Here is a 23,003-nt window from a genome sequence, read left to right as displayed (position 1 = left end):
ATAGCTGCCTTTATTTATTATATTTAATTCCCTTCTCTTTTTTTTTACTATTTTGAATGAATTTGCAAAAGGTTTGTAGAATTTTCCATAAGAGAATAACCTAATTTAATATTAAATTTTTTATTTTAAAGTATTGTTAGTTTAAATTTTACCATACATATTTTTTCTTCTCTGGTAGTTTACTGCTAAATGTTTACTTAAAAGATATAGAAATCTAGATTTCATAGGTTTAATTTTTAATACTAGAAAAGGTTATGAATCAGTGGCATGTCAAGTTTCTATAATATAAAATTTTAAGTAGGCTCAAATTTAATAAAATATATTTAAGATATGCTGTGATTAGCCTAATTCATATTTTATTGTTTCACATTTATTGAGTGCTAAGCATATACTAGAAGCTACACAGAAACAAAGAAGTCTTCTCATTTTACCTAATTTGTTGTAATGAAACACATAATGAGATCTTAAACTTTTAAGTGACATTTATTTTACTTTAATCAAATGCTTTTTATCTTAAAGCTATCACTGTTAGATTTGCTTTCACAAAAATATATGAAGATGTATACATTTTCTTCAAGTTCTGTAGTTGTTTTTTATACACTTGATATAACTCAGGTTTAAAAATAAAAATTAGTGCCTTAGAGATGGCGCTTCTCTATACTGAAATGTGAATAGATTTTAAGTGGATCTGTATTTAATTTCCATATTGAAATTAAATATGGACTTAAGGGAACATTCCTTTTGCCTATAAAAAGACTGGTCACATGATTCCAGTTGACATTTAAGTGGATAATTATCACAGATTATAGTACTAAGTAAGCTCTTTTTTTAAAAGTCATATAGCAAGGTTTCCTGGGGAGCTGGTAATATTCTATTTCTTAGTCTATATTGTGGTTATACTGGTTCACTCTATAATTATTCATTAAAACTGTGTTTTATATACTCTTCGTTATATGTATCTCACATACAGAAGTCTCAAAGGAGGAGTATTCTGTCTAGGCTCTTATATCAGATTATGTCATCTTATACATATTTTAGAAATAAGAAAGCCTGACTCTTATGAAATAAATTAAGTTCTAAATGAAGTCATAACTTCAACAATCCTCACTTTTAAAATATTATACAAAACATAAGGTACAATTTTAATACACACTTTTATCTAACATTTTCAAGGACATTTGAGGCACTACTTACTTCCTATCATACTTGGGATATAATTCAAAACCTTATTATGACTTTTAAGGCCATACATCATCTAATACCTGAGCATATCACCTGCCTCATTTTCTACTAACCTTCCTAAGTTTACACTACTTTAGCCATTCTTTCTTGCTATTCGTTAATCATGCTGAGCCACTTTCCACAAGGTCATTGTACTTACAGTTCTCTTATTCTGGAATACCCTTGGTCCAGGTATTGATATGTACATTCTATATACATCTGAACTATGTTGTATGTGAACAGATGACTTAATATTAAATGTAAATCCATTTGTAGTTATGAAAAGAAGAAAATCTGATTCTAAGTCATCCCTCTACTTATTCTGCATGGGCCAAAAATGGGGTGACCGATTCCACCTCATACATTTAAGACATAAACACACATACATATTCATTTATTTATCATTACATATATACATATACATATACATATACATATGTATTATATATGTGTGTGAGTGTCATTATATTGCTGCCCTCTCCTCCCCCTTAGCAAATTTCTCCAAACTGCTTTGCTTTTCACAGTAGAGGAAGAATGGTACATTTTTCTCTCCTTTACTCCCAAGAATGCATCAGACTTATTTTTAGATAATTAAGGTAGCAGGATAAACAATAAATTTGTATAGTTAAAGTGAGTACTTGTAAATTACATAATAGATCTATAGAAATCACCCATACTGTGACAGTGTAACATCACAGAGATATAAAGAGAATATGATCAAACAATGAAGGAATATGATAGAGGAAGAAGCTCCAACCTGTGTCAAATAGGAGTTCCAGAAGGAGGAAGTAAGAGAATGGGGCAGAACCGGTATTGTAAGATGTAAGGACTATACATTTTTTTTTAATGTTCTCTATTTTAATTCATTATATGGTAAAGATTGATAGATCTAACTCATATAAAACAAAGGCTCTATGGAATTCTCAGTTTTTTATTTATCTTTATTGTTGAGAATATTCAGATGTCCCTTTTATTTGGCCCTTGACCCTCCTCCCTTCTACTCCCGCTCTTTAACCAGGCCTTCACCACACTATTGTCTGTGTCCATCAGTTTTTCATAATTAAGGAAAAATAGAAATTTTCAGATTAGGGTAGTATGCTTAGTCTGAGCAGGATGAACTAAAACAAATCCATACTTAATCATATCCTGTTGAACTCTAGAGCATTAAAGACAAAGAGAAAATTTTAAAAGCAACCAGAGAAAAGACAAATTACCTACAAGGGAATGACAGACAGATAGTAGACTTCTCATCATCATCAATTTACCATTACGGCAGGAAATGGAATAATAATACCAGCCTGAAATAACAGCTGATTTTTTTATTCAGGAAGTGAAGATGAAATAAAGGTATCCTATCTAATAAAAGAGTACTATGCAAATGGACCATACCTCAGCTATACCCACAAGCCACGCCCACCAGCCAATCAGGAGCAAATATGCAAATTAACCCAACCAAGATGGCTGCAGCCATGGAGAGAGCAAGAGGCTTGGGTTTTCCCGGTAATGGAGGAAGCCAAGCTTTCTGCACATCCTGGCTGGCCTAGGCCTCCACTCAAGGCTACAAAGTTTCAATTATAGAAGATAAATAAATCCCAGATCCCAGGGCCTCCACTTGGGTCGCTGAGGAGCGTGGACGGCTTGCAAACCACCACAGGCCCCTCGCCCAGGCCGCCCCACGCCCCAAGGGAACCCCCACCCAGATCCGGGACACCCTTCAGGGCAAACCAGCCAGCCACCACCCATGCACCAGGCCTCTAACCTATCTAATAAAAGATTAATATGCAAATTGACCATCACTCCAACACACAAGATTGCTGCCCCCATGTGGTCAAAGATGGCTGCCCCCGTGTGGACACAAGATGGCCTCCACAAGATGGCCAGCAGAGGAGGGCAGTTGGGAGGGACCAAGCCTGCAAGGGAGGGCAGTTGTGGGCAATCAGGCCAGCAGGGAACAGCAGTTGGGAGGGACCAGGCCTGCAAGGGAGAGCAGTTGGGGGCGATCAAGCCTACAGGGGAGGGCAGTTACGGGTGACCAGGCCAGCAGAGGAGGGATGTTGGGGGCGACCAGGCCTGCAGGGAAGGGCAGTTGGGGGTGACCCAGGCCTGCAGGGGAGAGTAGTTGGGGGGGACTAGGCCTGCAGGGGAGGGCAGTTAGGGGTGACCAGGCCTGCAGAGGAGGGCAGTTAGAGGTGACCAGGCCTGTAGGGGAGGGCAGTTAGGGGCAAACAGGCTGGCAGGGGAGCAGTTAGTCATCAATCAGGCTGGCAGGGGAGTGGTTAGGGGGTTATCAGGCTGGCAGGCAGAAGTGGTTAGGGGCAATCAGGAAGGCAGGCAGGTGAGCAGTTGGGAGCTAGCAGTCCTGGATTGTGAGAGGGATGTCCGACTGCCCGTTTAGGCCCCATTCTACTGGGATCGGGCCTAAACGGGCAGTCGGACATCCCTCGAGCGTTCCCAGATTGGAGGGGGTGCAGGCTGGGCTGAGGGACAACACACCCCCGTGCATGAATTTCGTGCACCGGGCCTCTAGTATTCAGATAAAGTCTAAGAATTTACCATTAACAGATACTCCCTTGATAGGATTACTGAAGAATGTACTTCCTAAAGAAGCAAACCAAACCTCAGGTAAAGGAATGGAATGCAAAGCATACTGGTGAAAAATTAATTAGCAAACAAATTGGTAAATCTTAATTGTAAACTTAATGACTAAAATATGAATACAAATGTGCTGACTATAAAGCAAAAGACAAACAATTTGATGTGTGGAGGGTTAAAAACAAATAATATTCCATAATAGCATAGAAGATAGATGAGGGAGCAGAAAGGAGTTAGTGATTTAAGGTCCTTGTAATTTTCAGGGAGCAGGTGGAAAATCTGTAAATTAACTTTTTAATTGTGTTTTTGTTTGCTTCCTTATAAAGTGGGAAAATTGTCAAGATTATTGTGAGAATTAAATTATTTAATACACAAAATAATTTATATTAGTGCCTGGCATACAGTAAGCTTCAATACATATTTTAGCTGTTTTTATTAATATTATTAATATTTAGATTTTAAGACATAGGACAATTAAATGTATATGGAGCAGAAAAAGAAAACAAAGCAAACATTAGCTTTTAAAAGAAGCTAATAGTTGGTATAAGAACATTAATATAGACTAAAACAGACTTTAAAGCAAAAAGGTATTATTGAAGATAATAGGAATCTTTACATAATTTGAGAAAGAAAGATTCAATACCAGAAAATCCTGAATCTCTGCACGTAAAACAAAAACTCAAATAAGACAAAAGGACAGCCTTACAAGAAGAAATTTACAAATCCCTAACCATAGTAGGAGATTTTTTTCCTCTCTTAAAAACTAATGGAATGGATAAAAAGTTTGAACCCAACTAGCAATCTTGATCTAATGATCAAACAAAGGTTATACCCACATATAATAAAGCATATAGCCCTGGCCAGTGTGGCTCCTTGGTTAGATGTCACCTTCACATCAGAGGGTCTCAGGTTCAATTCCCTGTCAAGGGCACGTACCTGGGTTGCAGGTTCAATCCCCAGCCCTGGTCTAGTGCATGCAAGAGGCAACCAATTGATGTGTCTCTCTCACATTGATGTTTCTTTCCTCTCTCTCTCTCTCTCTCTCTCTCTCTCTCTCTCTCTCTCTCTCTCTCTCTGCCTCTTTCTTCCTGCCTCCCCTCCCTCCCCCACTTCTACTCTCTCTAAAAATCAATGGGAAAAATATCCTTGGCTGAGGATTAACAAAAAAATAAAGCACACAGAACTTTTACAAAAACATAACTAGTTTGGAGTCACAAAGAAGTCTCATCATACTAAAAATTGCTGTTACACAGATCACATTCTCTGATCAAAATTTCATGCCATTAGGAATCGATAATAAAAAAGGCCACCCTCTAAAAGTTTTAGCACACGTGTTTGGAAACCAAGAAACTCCTAAATAATTCATTGATCAGAAAAATCATAATGGAAAGTATAAAATATTTAGACATTGAATGATAATGAAGACATATCAGCACTTAGAGGAAAATTTTATACCTAAATATTGCATTATGTCAAAACAGTTTTTAGTGGAAAATTTATACTTACAATACATATATTTAAAAAGGAAGAATAATTGAAAATAAGGAGCTAATCATTCAACTCAGAAAGATAGAGAACAATAGAACAAACCTGAAAAAGTAGATGAAAGGAAATAATGGAAGATATGAACAGAGATTATTAAATAGAAAACAGGCAATAATAAAGAAAAGCAACAAAATTAAAAGAAGGGTCTTTGAAAAGACTGATCAAATGGTAGGCTCTGGCAAGTCTGATTTTTTTTAAGTGGAACAAGGAACACATGATCTGTATTTTAAAAGAGCTGATAAACTAATAGTTTAACTATATGATAAACAATTTGAGATATGTGAGCCAAATGCTTCTTAATGTGGCCCACAATCTAATATGGATGAAAGATTTTAAAACTTATTGTTCTGTTGCTGCTTCTCAAATATTAATGTTTTAGCATATAAAAAGCAGTTCCAATATTTTCATTGATAGCTTTCTATTCAATAATATAGGTAATATTTTTAAAATACTATATTTTCTTCTATGGGACTCAGTAAAGGTATTTTGAACTTAAAAAGTGCCATTAACATTGTTACTTTTTCATGAATTGATTCTCTAAAAGGATGTTCACTATCCACACTTGTTTACTAATATTAATTTGGTTAATTAAAATAATAACAGGATTCCATTTGCCTTATAGCCTGCAAACTCCAATTTGATCTGGCAAACTGTCTTAGAAAAAAGTTGCTAACTAGTATGTGACACCTTACACAAATAATTTGAATCTTTCTGGGTCAATCAGGTTTTTCTCAAGTCATAACTTTTGATTTGGAATCAAATGATGCTTGAGTTGTGTGTCAGCTATAACCTATGTGTATCTAGTAGCATCAAGATACTAGCCTAAACTTGTTTGAACTTTAATCTATTAGTAAATGAGCATAGCATCATGGTTTGGAGCATAGCCTTTGTAGCCAGGTGGCCGGGTTTAGATCCTGACTGCCATGTACTGGCTTTAGGGACTTGGATAAATTATGCAACCATTCTGTGCCTCTATTTCCTCATCTGTAAAATGAGAATAAGAGTGACTGCCTTAGAGTTGTACAGATTGGTTACTTAACATATGTAACATTTAAAACAGTGCCTACTCCTAAAAATACTATATATTAGCCATTATCATCATCATCATTGGTTGTACTTCTAAATGTTATGATCTGTTGAAAGCTATCATCATTAGTTAGTGAAAAGGATCCCTGGAGCCTTACTGGAAAGTCCAAATACAATTTTGAATGTAGTCCAGATTTAGTGAAGGCATGTTTATTACCAGTGTTTTTGCAAAGTTACATTTAAAGGGAATCAAGTACACAACTGTTTATTACCTAGCAAGAAAAAGACCATATAGAATCCACAGCCCTTTAGCATATGTTCATTGCTAACAGAATGGAATGAAATAAAGGAAAGTAATTATTAAGTAACTAGAAGACTCTTAATGATATATTAGAGTCTACTCAAGTCTTGGATAACTGATCCAGGTGTTATTCTTTGTGACATTAATACTCCTCCTATTTAACAATTGGAAATATATATCATAAACATAAGCCCTTCTATGACAAGATTAAGATTAATGCTGTTGATTACATTATACAATAATAAAAATGTTTAGAAAGGTATTGAACAACTGGTGAAAAATTAAATAATATATTCTTTTACTATTTCTCACATAACATTACTGACTGGTGCTAAAATGTGAAAATTAATTACAAGTTAAAAGGACAGAATAATTTTATTTTATTTTTTTTTTAAATATGTTTTTATTGAGGGGTTTTGTGTGTGTGTGTGTGTTGTTTATTTTTATTTTTAGAAAGAGGAAAGGAAAGGGAGTGAGAGAGGGAAGGCGAGAGAGAGAAAAACATCGAAACATAGATGAGAGAAAGAAACATCCATTGGCTGCCTCCTGCCACAACCCTTACTGGGGATGGAGCCTGAAACCTGGACATGTGCCCTGACCAGGAATCCAACCAGTGACCATTTGGTGCATGGGATGATGCTCAACCAACTGAGTCACAGTAGCCAGGACTTTTTTAAAATTTGTATTTATTGATTTTAGAAAGAGGTAGGAAAGGAGGGGGAGGAGGGAGAGACATAAACATCAATTTGTTGTTCCACTTATTTATGCATTCATTAGCTGATTCTTATATGTGTCCTGATCAGGGATTGAACCCGCAACCTCGGTATATAGGGACAAAGCTCTAACCGACTGAGCTACCCGGCCAGGGCAAGAACAGAATAATTTTAATATTTAATTGGGGAGCTTTATTGAATGTTGACAGCACAGTACAAAATTCAGGAAATTAGTTAATATTAATTTTCTAAATAAAGTTTAATATGTATCATGGATTTTCACTTGTGGTTTTCTACAAAATATACATTTCCGGCTTAATTTTTTCTTTAGAGAGACAGATTTTAATAGACTTATTTCCTCAAAGTTCTCCAAAATTATTGTTACCTTTTTACCCTTCTAAACTTAATTAAATAAACTCTTAACCATATTAATTTATTCTGTTTGGAATTTAAGGATATAGACAAGTCAGATAATGAAAAGTTAAACAAGGTAGGTAATTAGTACTTTAGCAAAATTTCTAAATCATAAGTTTTATTTTTTGGCATTAAAGTCTATTTTGAAATGACAACTTATTTATGATATAACTTTTTTGAGAGAAGGCATACATTCAAAGTAACAAATGTGGAAATTATTATTAATCAGTTTCTGAATGACCTCACTCACTAAAATTATAAATACCAGAGCATAGAAAATATATTTTAATTATGTTTTCCCACTAGTAATAGGAGCAAGTAAGATTAATGAAATAAAAATTAAATGAAGAAAAAATATAAACCAGTATTGGAAAGTCTGTTCCAGACAATATATTTCATTATATGTTAATAAATTACACTTGAAAATTTAAAGAAATTGCCTTTACTTTAGCTGTATATTTGATTTCATTGGGAAGTATTGGATCCTCCAACAGTGTTCGCCTACAGCTATACTGTTCAGTACATGTAGATATAGAGCATTTAGAATGTAGCTCATCTGAATTGAGATGTGCATAAGTGTAAAGTACACACCACATAGCAAAGATTTAGTGTGAGAAAAGAATATTAATTATAATTATCTGTAATCCTTTTATATTCTATGTTGTTAAAATTATATTTTGGGTATATTGGGTTAAGTGGAATATTAACATTTATTTCACCTATTTTTCCTTTTTAAAAAATTTTAGTAGATTTTAAATTACATTAAGTGACTCACATTATATTTCTGTTGGTGAGTCAGATAGTTTTTCACCATACATTGTATCAAACAATTTTTTATAAAAATAATGAGAACATGAGTAAATAATAGTTCCTGTGCCAATTGTTGAACAAATGGAACTACATAAAAATATGTAGTAGTGTATGTGTGGGGCGTGTGATCATTTAGAAAAATGATTTTACTTTTCTATTTGTCCTTAGTAGTAAAGAGTTTAGATTGTTCATTAATTTGCTTGTTTATTCATTCAATAAACATTTATCAAAGGCCACATATGTAAGACACTGAGAATATTTATGCTAATGTATCCTCAAATACTTGTTATACATCAAATATTTTTAAAGTATGTAGTGTATATTGTACTATAAAGTACTATAGAACAAACAACTAAATGGTTAGCTCATTAAACAATCATTTACTTGACCTCTAATAAGTGTAAACATCATGTTCTACTAGAGTTATGAAATCAAACACAATTTTGCACACATGTGAAGGATAACTTAGTTTTTCTAGTTTTCTCTTCACTATACTAAGCCCCAATGGAAATTTTTTCAAACAATTGTTTTTCTCTATATAATGTCATCATGAATAAAAAAATAGAAGAATAAGAAATGAAAAACATAAAATAGTTATTGGGAAGTTATCCATAATAGTGATTTATTTTTTATCATAGCAAATTTCAGGATACTTTTTCTTTTCCTACTTTCATTTGTCTACCATTTTATTTAAAATTTGGTGATCAAAATTTTATTTAAAATTTGACAATTTTCCCCTTACATTCTTCTTTTTATTGTACATGTATAGGAAAGAGAAAAAATTTGAATCATCTCAGTTTAACCCAGAGAAATAAACCTACGACAAAAGATGATGAGTAAGTTTGTTATTTTTGAAATAATATACACATGTCTTGAAAGAAAAGGATCATATTTTTGTGAGTGATAATTTAAGAGAAATTTATTTCTTTGCAGAAATTGATAGTCATACCTGAGTTGGAAGTATTCTTTCTTAAAGAAGTAAAATACTTTATTTGTGATGTCTTTTACAGTGTTCATATGATGGTGATATATGATACCTTAATTTTAATACTCATTGAGCCCAGTTTTCCCAGCCTCTATATAAGAGACCAGCTTAAGGTAAAACTGAGGAACAGCTAAAAGGGTAAATGAGCTGAACGTATGAACTACTTTGATTTTTCAAATTTACATAAATCAGACTTACAGATTTATGTTGTCTGGGAACATAATGCCTAACAAATAGCTGGTTCAAGAGCTAAGAATACAGTGAAACCAACAGAGTAAGGGATCTAGAGGAACCTAGAAAGCAACATGCCAGCAACCAACCATATTCATATTGGACTGCCAATGGTGCCTTGGATGAAGTCATTATCTGCAGAAAGCTACTGCCTATGTATTCGGGAAAGAATATTTGTTCACTGAGGCTAGAAAAATTGAATTAAGAACAGGATTAAATTTTCAAAGTAGTTCATATGTCCAGCTCATTTACCCTTTTAGCTGTATCTTCTGTGGTGCCACACAATATGATGGATGGATAGACATGAGAAAAATGAAGTTTCTACCCATTATGAGATTATGGTCTTATGTTAACCTTTTGCACTCGGATGTCGAGTGTGACTCAACACGGTTAGCATCGGTAGCAGCTCGAGAAAAAAGCAAGCGAGTGCAAAGGGTTAATACTAGAGGCCTGATGCATGAAATTCGTTCAAGGATAGGCCTTCGCAGCCCCAGCTGCCTCGTGGCCCCACCCCCCGCCCACTGGTCTTTCCGGAAGGTCATTCCACCGTCCAGTCTAATTAGCATATTAGCTCTTTATTATATAGGATACCTTCCTCATCTTAGAAATGGGTTGAGGGTAATGTTTCAAAATGTTTTTAAATCATTTAGTGGAACTCAGAATGAATTTTTCATATAAATAGTGTGGTAATTTGTAGTTATACCCCCAGGTCAGGGCCACAAGTCAATTTTTTTACATAATGTAGCTAAGCTGCTTTAAAAGATAGGAAGTGAGTGCCATTTAGAGTACAATAGTGATGCAGGGAAGAAGTTCTCAAAGAAGCCCCCTCGTTTGGCATCTCCTGCATTTATCACTACCCCTTCATTTGCTTTTCCTAGCTTCTTTCCCTAGCCATGTTCCCCCCAACTCCAAATATTTCCATGTGCCCTATCCCAAAACATTTTTGTTGTAAATTACTACTCCTTCCTTCCCCTAATCAAAGTTCCCATTTCCTCAGTGAAATCTGTCTCAACTATATTATGAGAAAAGCAGTTTTTAACTTACTATATTTAAATATAAACAATATACGTACAGAGTAAAAAAAACAACCTCAGGCCCAGCCAGTGTGGCCCAGTGGTTGAGCGCTGACCCATGCACCAAGAGGTCACTGGTTTGATTCCTGGTTAGTCAGGGCACATGCCTGGGTTATAGGCTTGATGCCCAGTTGGGGGGCATGCAGGAGGCAGCCGTTCAATGTTGATATTTCTCTCTCATTAATGTTTCTATCGCTCTCTCCCTCTCCCTTCTTCTCTGTCTAGAAATCAATTTTTAAAAAACCACATATATTTTTTTTAATCTCAATTTGTACAAAAGGACATACAGTGAAAGCAGATGGCATTTAAGACTTTCTGAATCATATATAATGTATTTGAAAGTAGATAACTGCTAAACCAAATGACTAATACAATTGTATGAAGTATAACAAACTTAGAAGTGAAAGGAGGCAATGAAGGAGGAAATGTTTTTGGACAAGAGTGATACCATGTAAGCAAGCCAGAATTATCTGCTCCTTTCCCCCTGAAACAGCTCCACTTAATCTAACTTTTTATAGTTAGTTTGTTTTTTCTATTTCTGAACCTACCAATTTACTTACAGCTCACATTTTTTTTAGAATCACTCCTATGCACAGCTATTTGCTGACAACTCTTGCAGGGAAGGTTGTGTTTGGCATGGCCTTGCTTAAGTGAGGATCCTGGGAAGAGATTTTCAGGTTTAATTTAACTGTACTAGTATATCCAGTGCCAAGACTGAATTTCAACTCAGCTAGTTCCACAAGCCACATGTGAATTTCCTAAATATCCCAAGTTAGAAACTCCTCTGTTAAAGGGTCGTGTCTGAGCTGAGTAGTTTCAAGCTTCCAACACAACCAGCCTCCTCACACTCTGATAGATATTCCTTTAATTCAGAAATCTACCGTGTTAAATAAATGATTGATTATTGACATTGTTTCCCTTCTTTTTTGTTTACCCAATTAGTAGATTGCCACTGTTTTTGAATTTTTTTATATTTTTGGCTTTTGTAACTTAACTCTAATTTTTTTAAAGCTTATTTGGTCTAATAAGGATTTTTTAGTACCTAATGTTTTACTGAGCTTTTATGAATGCCACTTGATGTAATTTTGTATCATTGCACAGAAACTGAAATAAATTTCAAATATTAAAGCTAAAAAAAAAAAGGAGAATAGCTCCTATATCAGTGAGCTTTCAAGTAGCAATTGGAAAGGTAGAAATAAAACTCTATTTGCAAAGGACGTGATCCTATATATAGGTCATCCCAAAGAATTCACAAGAAGCTACTAGATATAATAAACTCAGCAAAATTACAGGATATAAGATCAACACACAAAAATCAGTTGTATTTCAGTATACATGCAGAACAGTTTGAAAAGGAAATTAAAGAAGCAATTCCATTTACATAGCACCTAAAAGAATAAAATACTTAAGAATAAATGTAGCTAAAGAGATGAAAGACTTATACACTTGAAATTACAAAGCATTGCTGAGAGAAATTACCGAAGATCTAAACAAATGGAAAGACATTTTGTGTTCATGAGTAGGAACATTTAATATTGTTAAGATGTTATGCCTGGCCAGTGTGGCTCGGTGGTTGAGTGTCGAACTATGAACCAACAGGTCATGGTTCAATTCCTGGTCAGGGCACATGCCCAGGTTGCAGGCTTGATCCCCAGTAGGGAGCATGCAGGAGCCAGCTGATCAATGATTCTAATCATTGATGTTTCTCTCTCCCTCTCCTCTCCCTCTCTCCCTCTCCCTCTCCTTCTCCCTCTCCCTCTCCTCTCCCTCTTCCTCCCCCTTCCTCTCTGAAATCAATATATATATATTTTTAAAGATGTTACTACCTACACCCAATATGATCTACAGATTTATTATAATCATCAAAATTCCATCATTTTTTCCAAAAATGGAAAAGCCTGTCCTCAAATTCATATTAAACTATATGGGTAGAGATCAAAGACATTATGCTATGTGGCATAAATCAAGTGGAGAAAGACAAATACTATATGATATTACTTATATGTAGAATCTTAAAAAAGAAATCACTCAAAAGGACAGAATAAAATATTGGTTGCCAGGGGATGGAGCATGGGGGATAGAGCAGATGTTGTCTAAGGGTCCGAAACTTGAGACAAGTAACAAATAAGTCCTAAATGCATAGTGAATATAGGCTACAATATTTGTTATTATAATCTTCAAACTTGCTAAGTCTAGAGCTTAATTATTTCAACCACTAAGAAGAGATGATAATTATGTAACACTAGAGGCCCAGTGCACAAATTCGTGCACCAGTGGTGTCCATCAGCCTGGCCTGTGGAATCGGGCAGAAACCGGCTCTCCGACATCCCCTGAGGGGTCCTAGATTGTGAGAGGGTACAGGCCAGGCCAAGGGACCCCACCAGTGCACGATTGGGGCTGGGGTGGGATGTGGGAGGTTGGCCAGCCAGGGAGGGACTGCAGGAGGGCTCCAGAGCATGTCCGGCCCATCTCCTCAGTCCTGATCGGCCAGACCCCAGCAGCAGTGGTGTCTGGTGGTCAGTGCATGTCATAGCAACTGGTTAACTGTCTGCCCCCTGGTGGTCAGTGCACGTCATAGCGACTGGTCAACTGTCTGCCCCCTGGTGGTCAGTGCATGTCATAGTGAGCAGTTGAGCAGCCTTAGCATATCATTAGCATATTACACTTTGATTGGTTGAACAGCCCACTGGACGACTGGACACTTAGCATATTAGGCTTTTATTATATTGGATGATAAAGGTGCTAATTATCACTACAATGGCAATCTTATCTATATATATATAAAAGCCTAAGCGACCGGTCGTCCGGTAGCTATGACATGCACTGACCACCAGGGGGCAGACGCTCAATGCAGAAGTTGCCCCCTGGTGGTCATTGCACTCCCACAGTGGGAGCACTGCTCAGCTGACCAACAGGTGCCAGACACCGGGCTCATGGCTGGCAAGCATAGCTGTGGCGGTGCGAGCTTCTCCCGTGGAGACTCCCCCTGTGCGCCCCTCCCCCATCCAGACCATGACCGGCATTGGGACTGACTGGGCGTGAGCCCGAGCTGCTTCTTGGTCATGGGTCACCGGTATTGCCCTAGGACGGGCGCGGAGACTGCAGCGGAGCGGCAGCAAGCCTACCGAGCATTGGCAGCGGTAGGCACAGCAGGGCCGGGATGAGCAGGAGCGGTGCAGTGTGGTGCCAGGCCCGGGCTCGGGCTCCTCCCTGGCTGCCTGCCGCTTTGGCACTACTACATCCCTCAGGGGATGTAGGACTGCCGGTTTTGGCCGATCCCCGCAGGCCAGGCCAAGGGACCCCCACCAGTGCACGAATCTGTGCACCGGGCCTCTAGTTAAAACATATAAATCTATCAAATTAACATGTTGTATACTTTAAATTTACATGTGTCAAATATATTTCAATTAAAAAAAAACGTGTACATGACCCCAAATTATAGCCTTCAAAATTATAGCCATGGATGATGTGCCCAAAATTATATATATGTAATGTTATATAAAGAAAGGAAGTATGATATAAAGTTATAGAAATGTTTTTTTTTTAAAAAAAAACAGCAACTAAGGAATTTTTCCAGAATGTTAAAATGCTAACTAGAGATATGTTCGGGAGGTAGGATTACAAGTGAAGTTTTCTTTGTTTCTTTGAGAGTGCCTTTGTATCTTTTTCACATTGGAATATATTAAAGCCATAAAACTTTTTTATTTAAAAAAAAATCACTGTGTAACACTGATTCATAGGCTTAGATCTAGGTAAATAAGGAGATGATGGTCTATTAGTGTTCTCAAACTGGTATAGTGGAGAATGGAGTAAACCAACTACATCTTGTAGACAAAAAAGGGGCCCTGTAATAAATCTGACTGAAAGTAACCTTACAGGTTGATCTGGTCATCAATTCCTAACTGGGCAGGTCATAGTGGGTTATCATGCCCCAGGAGTGTAACTTCTCTAGTGAAAGATTTTTAATCCAGCCCTGTCTACTATTTTTGTGTATCTAGGTTAACACACCTTTGAACTATCGAACAGTCCTCTTTTCCAGACCCCTTGAAGGTTTACCCACCCAAAAGGGAGCACATAATCTTGTTAACTATCCTATACTTTTCTCCCACCTTCGTGTAATCTTTTTCACATTCCCTCCTTAATTCCAAATGTGTAAAAGAAACAACAAAACTGTCATTCTCCGGGAGCATTTGAGATCAGGCTTCCCAACATGTTGCCAGTGTGGCTCAGATAAACACTTAATAAAAATTCTCTACAAGTTTGGACATTTCTTAGGTCTACAATCTTTTCTCCTGCTCAATGGGAATTGGAAAAAGCAAAACTCTAAAAGACAGGATGGTTGATAATATATATTGTCTTGTAAATGAATGAAAGAATGGAGGAGGAGCATTTACATCTCTAACCACTTTGAAAAAATGTAAAGAAAATGCATAGAAAACTGAATGTAAAATACTTTTTTAAAAAAGAAAGTTCTGGAAATGACTTTTGTTTAAATGCTTGATCTTCTTGCTAAATACAATATTTTTCTTTACTCATAGATTAATAGTGTTGCTATCTAAAGTTGAGAAATCATCAGAGGAAATCATGGAAATAATGCAAAGTTTAAGTATTACACAGGTTTGCACTTTTTTGGCATATTATATATTTTTTTATGCAATTGTAAATGGGATTGTTTTCTTAGTTTCCCTTTCTGATAGTTCATTATTGGTGTATAGAAATGCAATTGATTTCTGGATATTTATTTTATATTCTGTTACTTCACTGAATTCATTTCTCATTTCAGTAGTTTTTTGGTGGAATCTTTAGGGTTCCCCACATACAGTATTATGTCATCTGTGAATAATGACCGTTTTACTTCTTTCTTCTTTTATTTCTTCTTGTCTGACTGCTGTGGCTAGGATTTCCAGTACTATGTTGAATAGAGTGATGAAAGAGGACATCCCTGTCTTGTTCCCCTTTTTAAGGGAAATGCTTTTAGTTTTTGCCCATTGAATATGATGTTGGCTATGGGTTTGTCATATGTTGCCTTTATTATGATGAGGTATGTTCCCTCTGTTCCCACTTTGCTGAGAGTTTTTATCATAAATGGATGCTAGGTTTTATCAAATGCTTTTTTTAATTCTGATATGACATGATCATGTGATTTTTATCCTTCATTTTGTTTATGTGATGTATCACATTTATTGATATGCAGATATTGAACCAACCTTGCATCCCAGAAATAAATCCCATTTGATTATGGTGTATGCTCTTTTTAATGTATTGCTGGATCCCTGTTTACTAATGTTTTGTAGAGGATTTTAGCATCTATGTTCATCAGGCATATTGGCCTATAATTTTCTTTCTTTGTAGTGTTTTTTGTTTTTTTTTTTACTTTTGATGGGAATGCAGATTGGTGATTACTGCTTCAGTTTTACTAGTTGTAACCTGTCTATTTAGATTCTCTGATTCCTCCTGTTTCAGTTTTGGAAGTGTATGTTTCTAGGAATTTTTCCATTTAGTCCAGATTGTCCAATATATTGGCACATATGGCATATAATATTTCATAATTCTACTATCCCATTTGAAAATAGAGAATAGGAGAAAAGCCTCAGATTGGAGAATCCCATTCAGGAAAGAGTTTGTAGAGGATATGTTTAATTTACTTTTCATGGCAATTTCTTTTCTTTTATGAACATTAATAAACTATAATATTTTAGTAATACCTATCTTTTTCATATTTAAAAGTAAATTTATAGATTATGTTTAGTCTTTTTAATTAATAAATTATTTTTATGCAAGCATTTTAAGACTCACAATAGTTGACCTATCAGAAAATTTCCTACCATAGAGTTTAAGTTTTTCAGATGAAGAAAATAATATTTTCATTAGAGTTGCCAGTAATGCTATATTTGAAGAGAACTTACTTAACTCATTTAAAATGACTTTCTTTTAGGCTTTGGAGGACAATAGAAAGCTTCAAAATCTCATTGGTATTTCTTATGGACCATGTTTCTTAAAAAGAGAAATGAAGAAAACGAAAGAACTAAGTAAGAAGATTATGAATTTACAATGGTGTCTCTCCTCTAGCCTGCCCCCGCCCCAGGCTTTCACCACCCTATTGTCTGTGTCCATGGATGATGCATATATACATGCAAGTTCTTTGGTTGATCACCTCCCACCCATCCATCTTCTTCTGCCTTCCCTCTGAGATTCCACACTCTGGTCCATGCTTCCATATCTCTGGATCCACTCTGTTCATCAGTTTATTTTGTTAATTAGATTTCACATATAAGTGAGATCATATGATACTTGTCTTTCTCTGACTGGCTTATTTCACTTAAGGTCCTTCCATGCTGTCTCAAAGGGTAAGAGATTCTTCTTTTTTACTGATGCATAGTATTCCATGGTATAAATGTACCACAGCTTTTTTAGCCACTCATTGATAGACTTCTTTATATATATCACTACTGGACATGTGATAGAAATAGTATTTAAAGAATTAAAAAGCCACATATCTTTTACCCCAGGATATGTTATTTCAGGGATTCCTCTTTAATGTAAAGGGAAAGAATGTACCTTCAAAACTGTAATTGGGCTTTTTTTATGTAGTGCTCATTCTTTAAATATAGTATGATAAGGTATTGCATTTTGTACTTGCTGCCTATGCATATGTATTACTTTGAATTTTTTTTTCATGAAGTTGTTTATTCCAACATGAGAAATTATTCACGTTCCATGTTAATTCTTAACATATTTTTTTTCTTCTAGTGACAAAAGTAATAAAACAAAAACTGTTTGAAAAGAAGAATTCAGAACTTTCTAATAAAGGTAAAAAGTTGTATTTTAACTTATTATGTAAAAAGAATCCTTTCATCTCATTTTACCATTTAAAACCAATCATTATGAGTTTTTTAGGGTACTCTTAAAAGACCAGGAATCTTTTTTGAAAAATTTTGTATTGCATTTAGCAGAAGACCAGTTCTGATGAGCTCAACTTCACTGATGACTGAACTTTTAAAATATCTTTTGAAATATAAGTTTCAGTTTAAGATTTGTAGTTTTATTAAAAGTTCTTTTTTGAGAATCCAGACAAATGGGGCAACAGTGCATTAATATATAGCAGGTTTTAATGGTGAATTAGAAGGAGACACAAAGCATAAAGTTACTTTGTAACCAATGTTCTGAAAACTTGCAGATCGTTACTGATGTTGAATCTACTGTTAACTCTTATGCCTCTGAGCATTTAACAGTATGGGTAATTAAATTAGCAGGTTTTAAGTTCCCATAACACATGCACATCCACACCTCAGTAAGCAAAATAATCACGGGCTGTTAAATATTAAAATCTTTTAACCAACTTTAAGAGGCATCATTTTAATATTACTGACATGAATGCCATTTAGCAATCTCTACAAACTAGAGGTAGGCCTTGAAATGCATAGGTAGGCCATGTTTTAGTCTATCATTTTTCAGTACCAGTGATGACTGTTGAGGTCCAATAATTACTATAATTATTATCCTCACAGCAGCTCTGTAAGATAGCTCTTATTATTGCCATTACATGTAAGGAACAAGGTCACAGAAAATGTTAAGTAACTTGCCCAAACACTGCTACTTAAGTGTCAGACAGGGGATTCCAACTAGAGACCAGTCTGATCTCAAAAAGTATGATCTTTTCATTATTCCATATTGCCTCTTCCTAAAACAAATCAAATCATCCAGTCATCCCAGCTTTCAGATTCAGACATGAAGCATAACTGAAACTGGTTCAGCCAATCTATTCTGTTAAGACTGTGTTTTAGGATCTTTAACAGCTGGTGATGACTTTGCAATGGAAAGCACTAGGATTCCCTGCTGGTCAGTTCCAGTTAAGTCATAGCAGGCCAGCAGCCATGGCAAGCCTCCTCCAGAACCCCTGTGGGAAGGGAGCTGGGCTGGCTTCCTGAGCTATTCAGTTGAGCAGCTAACTTCATTGTGATCCCAAGCATTTAGGAACGTGATGGTAGCCCTTTTCTTAAAAGGCTTGAGACTTCGTTTCTCCTGTCTGGAGAACTTGATATCAGGGTTTTAGTGGTTTCATTCTCTCTAAACTTGACAAGTTTTAGAGAATTATAATAGGAAATTAGAACATTTATTATTTCCCAATTAGAGGAAATCTTGACTCTATATATTCTGTGCCAATTGTGTGATTTTCTTTTAAATCTGTGATTTCCTAGAACTAATTTAAAATTAGGCTTTACATAGTTGGCTTTTGCCAACAGTTTTGGAAAATGAGGTAGGGAAAATTATAGAACAATAAGTGAATTGTCACTGCTGATAATTAATGGAGAAAATTTTCCAAAAGAATTGTTTCCTTCCCTAAACATTTATTAAGACATTAAAGTTATTTCCATGTGTTAAACAATTCTCGCCTTTCAGTTATCCAGTATATACTGACCACCCAAGGGGACAATTTGCATATTAGGCTTTTATTATATAGGATTTTTATTTTGGTGGCATATTTTGTTTTGTTTTATTTTTTTGGTTAAAGTTGATGTGCAGCAACACATGCACATATATATGTAAATTTTTTGCTAAGTTAATAACTTTAAACTCCTTCTATTCATACATTCATTTTAAGAGGACTTTGTTAGTTTTGTCCAACATCTCAAACTAGTTTGCTTTATGTTTCTTATTTGGGGTCCTGGCCTTGAACAGCTTATAGAAATTTCTACTTTTTTCTTTTAGTATGCTGGCACCCAGAATTGTCTAAATTTAAAAATGTTTTGGATATCTTCATAATCTTGAAAAGTATATAGTTAGGAGATATATATTATAAAAACCAGCCCTGTAATATGTGTTAGGTTTCTTTTATTAGGTAATTATGAAATGAGAATAAACAAATACTTGTTTCATTATCAAAAGAATGTCCTTCAGCCTGGCCAGTGTTGCTAAGTGGTTGAGCGTCGACCCATGAACCAGGAGGTTACGGTTCTATTCTGGTCAGGGAACATGCCTGGGTTGTGGGCTCAATCCCCATTAGGGGATGTGCAGGAGGTAGCCGATCAATGATTTTCTTTCATCCTTGATGTTTCTATCTCTCTCTCCCTCTACAGTCCTCTCTGAAATCAATAAAAATATATTTTAAAAAAAGAAGAGGAATGTCCTTCAGATTCTTATAAAGTTTTCCTAGAATAGTTAAAGTAGACAATACCAGGAGAATTCCAAGACTAATGCTGTAGTGAACTCTTCAAATTGGTCCCTTAGTTGTATATGCTTTAAATTTCATTGCTAGCTTGTTTAGCATCAGTTGCAGTCTTTATTATAGGCACAGGAGTATACTTGTAAAAATAACACTCTAATGTTTTAAATAAATAGACATCTGACACCGATTCTTAAAACTTTATATAACTTATTCAAAAAAATTGAAAAGAGTACACTGAGATTTTTATAGTTTTCAAATCAGGGGATGCCTTGATTGAGTGTATAATGCACTCTCTCTTTTTTATAGTTTGCTAACTACAAATTTCTTAAACAAAGGAAGGCTTCTTTCTCTTTTAAGTTACTTAGGAAGTAAGCCTAACTTCACTTTCCTTAATAATATTGGCTTTATGACTATTAGAAAAATAATGAAATGAAAGGTTCTTTTTCTATTTCATTTGGATGTGAATTTTCATAATTATTTTTAATTTGTTATGCTGAACATTTAAAACATGACCACTCAATGGGTTGATAGAGACGGAATGTCACATTATCATCACATGGTAAGGCATGAAATTTATTTACTTTACATAATCAACCTCAACTTAAAACAACTTGATACAAATATCTCTAAGTCAATAGACGGCATTATATATAGTACTTAGTATTTTCATTTTTTCTGGAGATATTAGAAAATGCTATCATTGTTTGTCTGTGTCTACTACTTCCAGTAAACAAAATGTTTTTGAAAAGAATGTAAGCAAATTATAGAGCTGTTGCCAAGATATGAAATCTAGACACTTAACTTCAATCCAAAACATATTTTATCATTTTTGAGAATAATTGTGTAGGTTGTAGTATGCATATTTTAAATGAAATGTTAACCATCTGAACTTTATATTGTTCAAAAAAGTTGCTTGTTTCAGCTGTTTGTAATACAAAATATTTCAGCATTTCTATTGCTAGCCTTAAAAAGAAAAGCACAGACTATAATGTTTCTGTTGTCTTTAGCTAACTTACTGTCTCTTACATTGTAAAATTCATCTTAGTTATAGGATTTTAAAGTTTTCTCATTTTAAAGCAGAAATTACAGGACAAATTTTAAACTTTTTCTACAGGACAAATTTTAAACTTTTTCTGTTCTAAGACTATAAAATAGTTTGATATTGCCTTTTCATTCTAACCACCCACTGAAGTATTTTTCAACTTAAAAATATGTTGTTCTTTTTCCCACTCAGTCTTGAAAAAGTATTCATTATATCAGCTAAATAATTTTACTCCTAAAAGGGTATTTTTTTTCTGTTATAGCTTAACAATGAAAGAATATTCTTTTTTGAACAAATACTTCAGTTTTAAAAGCACTGAAGTTTAATGTTTAGACATTAAGAGTTTTAGGAGAAACAACAAAAATTCCCTTTGTGCTTTAACATTCTAAGTTTATCAGAAGATTTTTAAAAAATGGAGATACTAGTTTTGGTCACACAAATATCCATTAATGTACAACTGTAGTCCTCAGCTCTTTGTAAGGGTTCAGCTGTCATGTAAGCTGTACCTGGGTTATACCTTTCCTCATAATAATGATAATCCCTTTTCTACAGTATTTAGCACTGTTTGGGGGATACGTTTCAACTGCTTACTTGATATTTGTCTAGGATTTAAGGAAAAACTGCTTTATTACTTTTTACAGCCTTTTAAGGAATTTTCCCCCATAATTTAAATTTATTTTTATTATACTAGAAGTATGATAATTTTTATCTTTTAAGTAAGTAATCAGTAAAAAAAAAAACAAACAAACAACAAAAAAAAAAACCATAGACTTGAATTCATTTAATAGCAATTATGTGTTTAAGAGGTATAAATAACCTGCTACCAGACATTACAAATATCCAGGTGCTCTGTATGTGCTGATGACAACAAAATTGAAACGAAAGACTGTAATAATTCTGACTGGTTTTCTCTGCAGAAGATATTGATTATTTGTGTGTGGTGAGAGATTTGGAAAATTCAATTAAAGGAGTTGTGCAAAGGTTTCATAAATTTTCTTTCTACAGCGTGTACACAGACATTGTTGCGTATTAAATCAATGCAGCACTTCACAATATATTTTCTTTGAAACATAAAAATAAATAACATTTAAACAGTTCTGCTTACTACAGAAACAAATTTTATTTTCTGTGAAGCATTTAGTCATGTGCTATCACTGACTCATACACATTTGCCAGCTGTAACAAATTTTATAGACATTTTCTCCAGAGACATATCTCACATACTATGAATTTTTAAATGAGCAAATGGTGAAGAAGGGATGTCAGCAATATAAAAATTGATCAGCTAAAAGATAAAAGCATAAGTAAAGAGATTTGTATGGTAGTCTTAATAGGTTTTATTAAATAAAAATACTATAAAAAGACAGTAATGAACAGACTGAAGACTAACTGTTCTTGAGATGGAGAAAAATTATTCTGGCACATTTATTAGAAATTGCTTTTATGTCACCTGACAGGTGAACTTTTTTTTCCCCATTTTAACTTAGAGTAGTCAGAAAAGCTCCTCAAAAAAAAGTTAGTTAAATTCTCTAAGTGGTTTATATATTTTAAATACATATGTAATAATAGATATTTATAGTGTTATATAGCTAATTATATAGTTTAAAGTAGAACTTATGTAATAAGTAAGTGTTAGGTGATTTTTTTCCTTCAGCTCAGACCTCACATAGGAGGAAAGTAGTCATTTTAATTCATGCTATTCACAAATTGGGACTCCAGGCCTCTCTACTGCTTCTCTCTCTACCTGGGTTGCTCTTTCTTTCTTCTCCATCTAGTAAACTTCTGCTCATTCTTTAAGGCCAGTTTTAGGTGCCACATTCTCTGTGAGACTCTCCTAGCTAAATTGCTTCATCTTTTAGGCTTCTACAACACTTGTCTGAATGT

At 34.8% G+C, this 23,003-nt stretch overlaps 1 protein-coding gene across 1 annotated transcript in view; it reads left to right on the top strand.

Annotated features, from left to right (window-relative positions):
* ITGB3BP (integrin subunit beta 3 binding protein) overlaps positions 1 to 23,003 on the top strand; it is a 48,917-nt gene that overhangs the window by 18,758 nt on the left and 7,156 nt on the right. Inside the window, exons 4-7 of the mRNA XM_054720868.1 lie at positions 9,392 to 9,458; positions 15,450 to 15,528; positions 16,847 to 16,940; positions 17,662 to 17,721. Coding sequence (XP_054576843.1) covers positions 9,392 to 9,458; positions 15,450 to 15,528; positions 16,847 to 16,940; positions 17,662 to 17,721 — 300 coding nt within the window. The remainder of the gene's footprint in view (positions 1 to 9,391; positions 9,459 to 15,449; positions 15,529 to 16,846; positions 16,941 to 17,661; positions 17,722 to 23,003) is intronic.

The sequence above is a fragment of the Eptesicus fuscus genome, chromosome 9 (assembly GCF_027574615.1).
Source record: "Eptesicus fuscus isolate TK198812 chromosome 9, DD_ASM_mEF_20220401, whole genome shotgun sequence".
Classification (NCBI taxonomy): domain Eukaryota; kingdom Metazoa; phylum Chordata; class Mammalia; order Chiroptera; family Vespertilionidae; genus Eptesicus; species Eptesicus fuscus.
The sequence above is the reverse complement of the archived record's forward strand: the minus strand, read 5'-3'. Positions and strand labels throughout refer to the sequence as shown.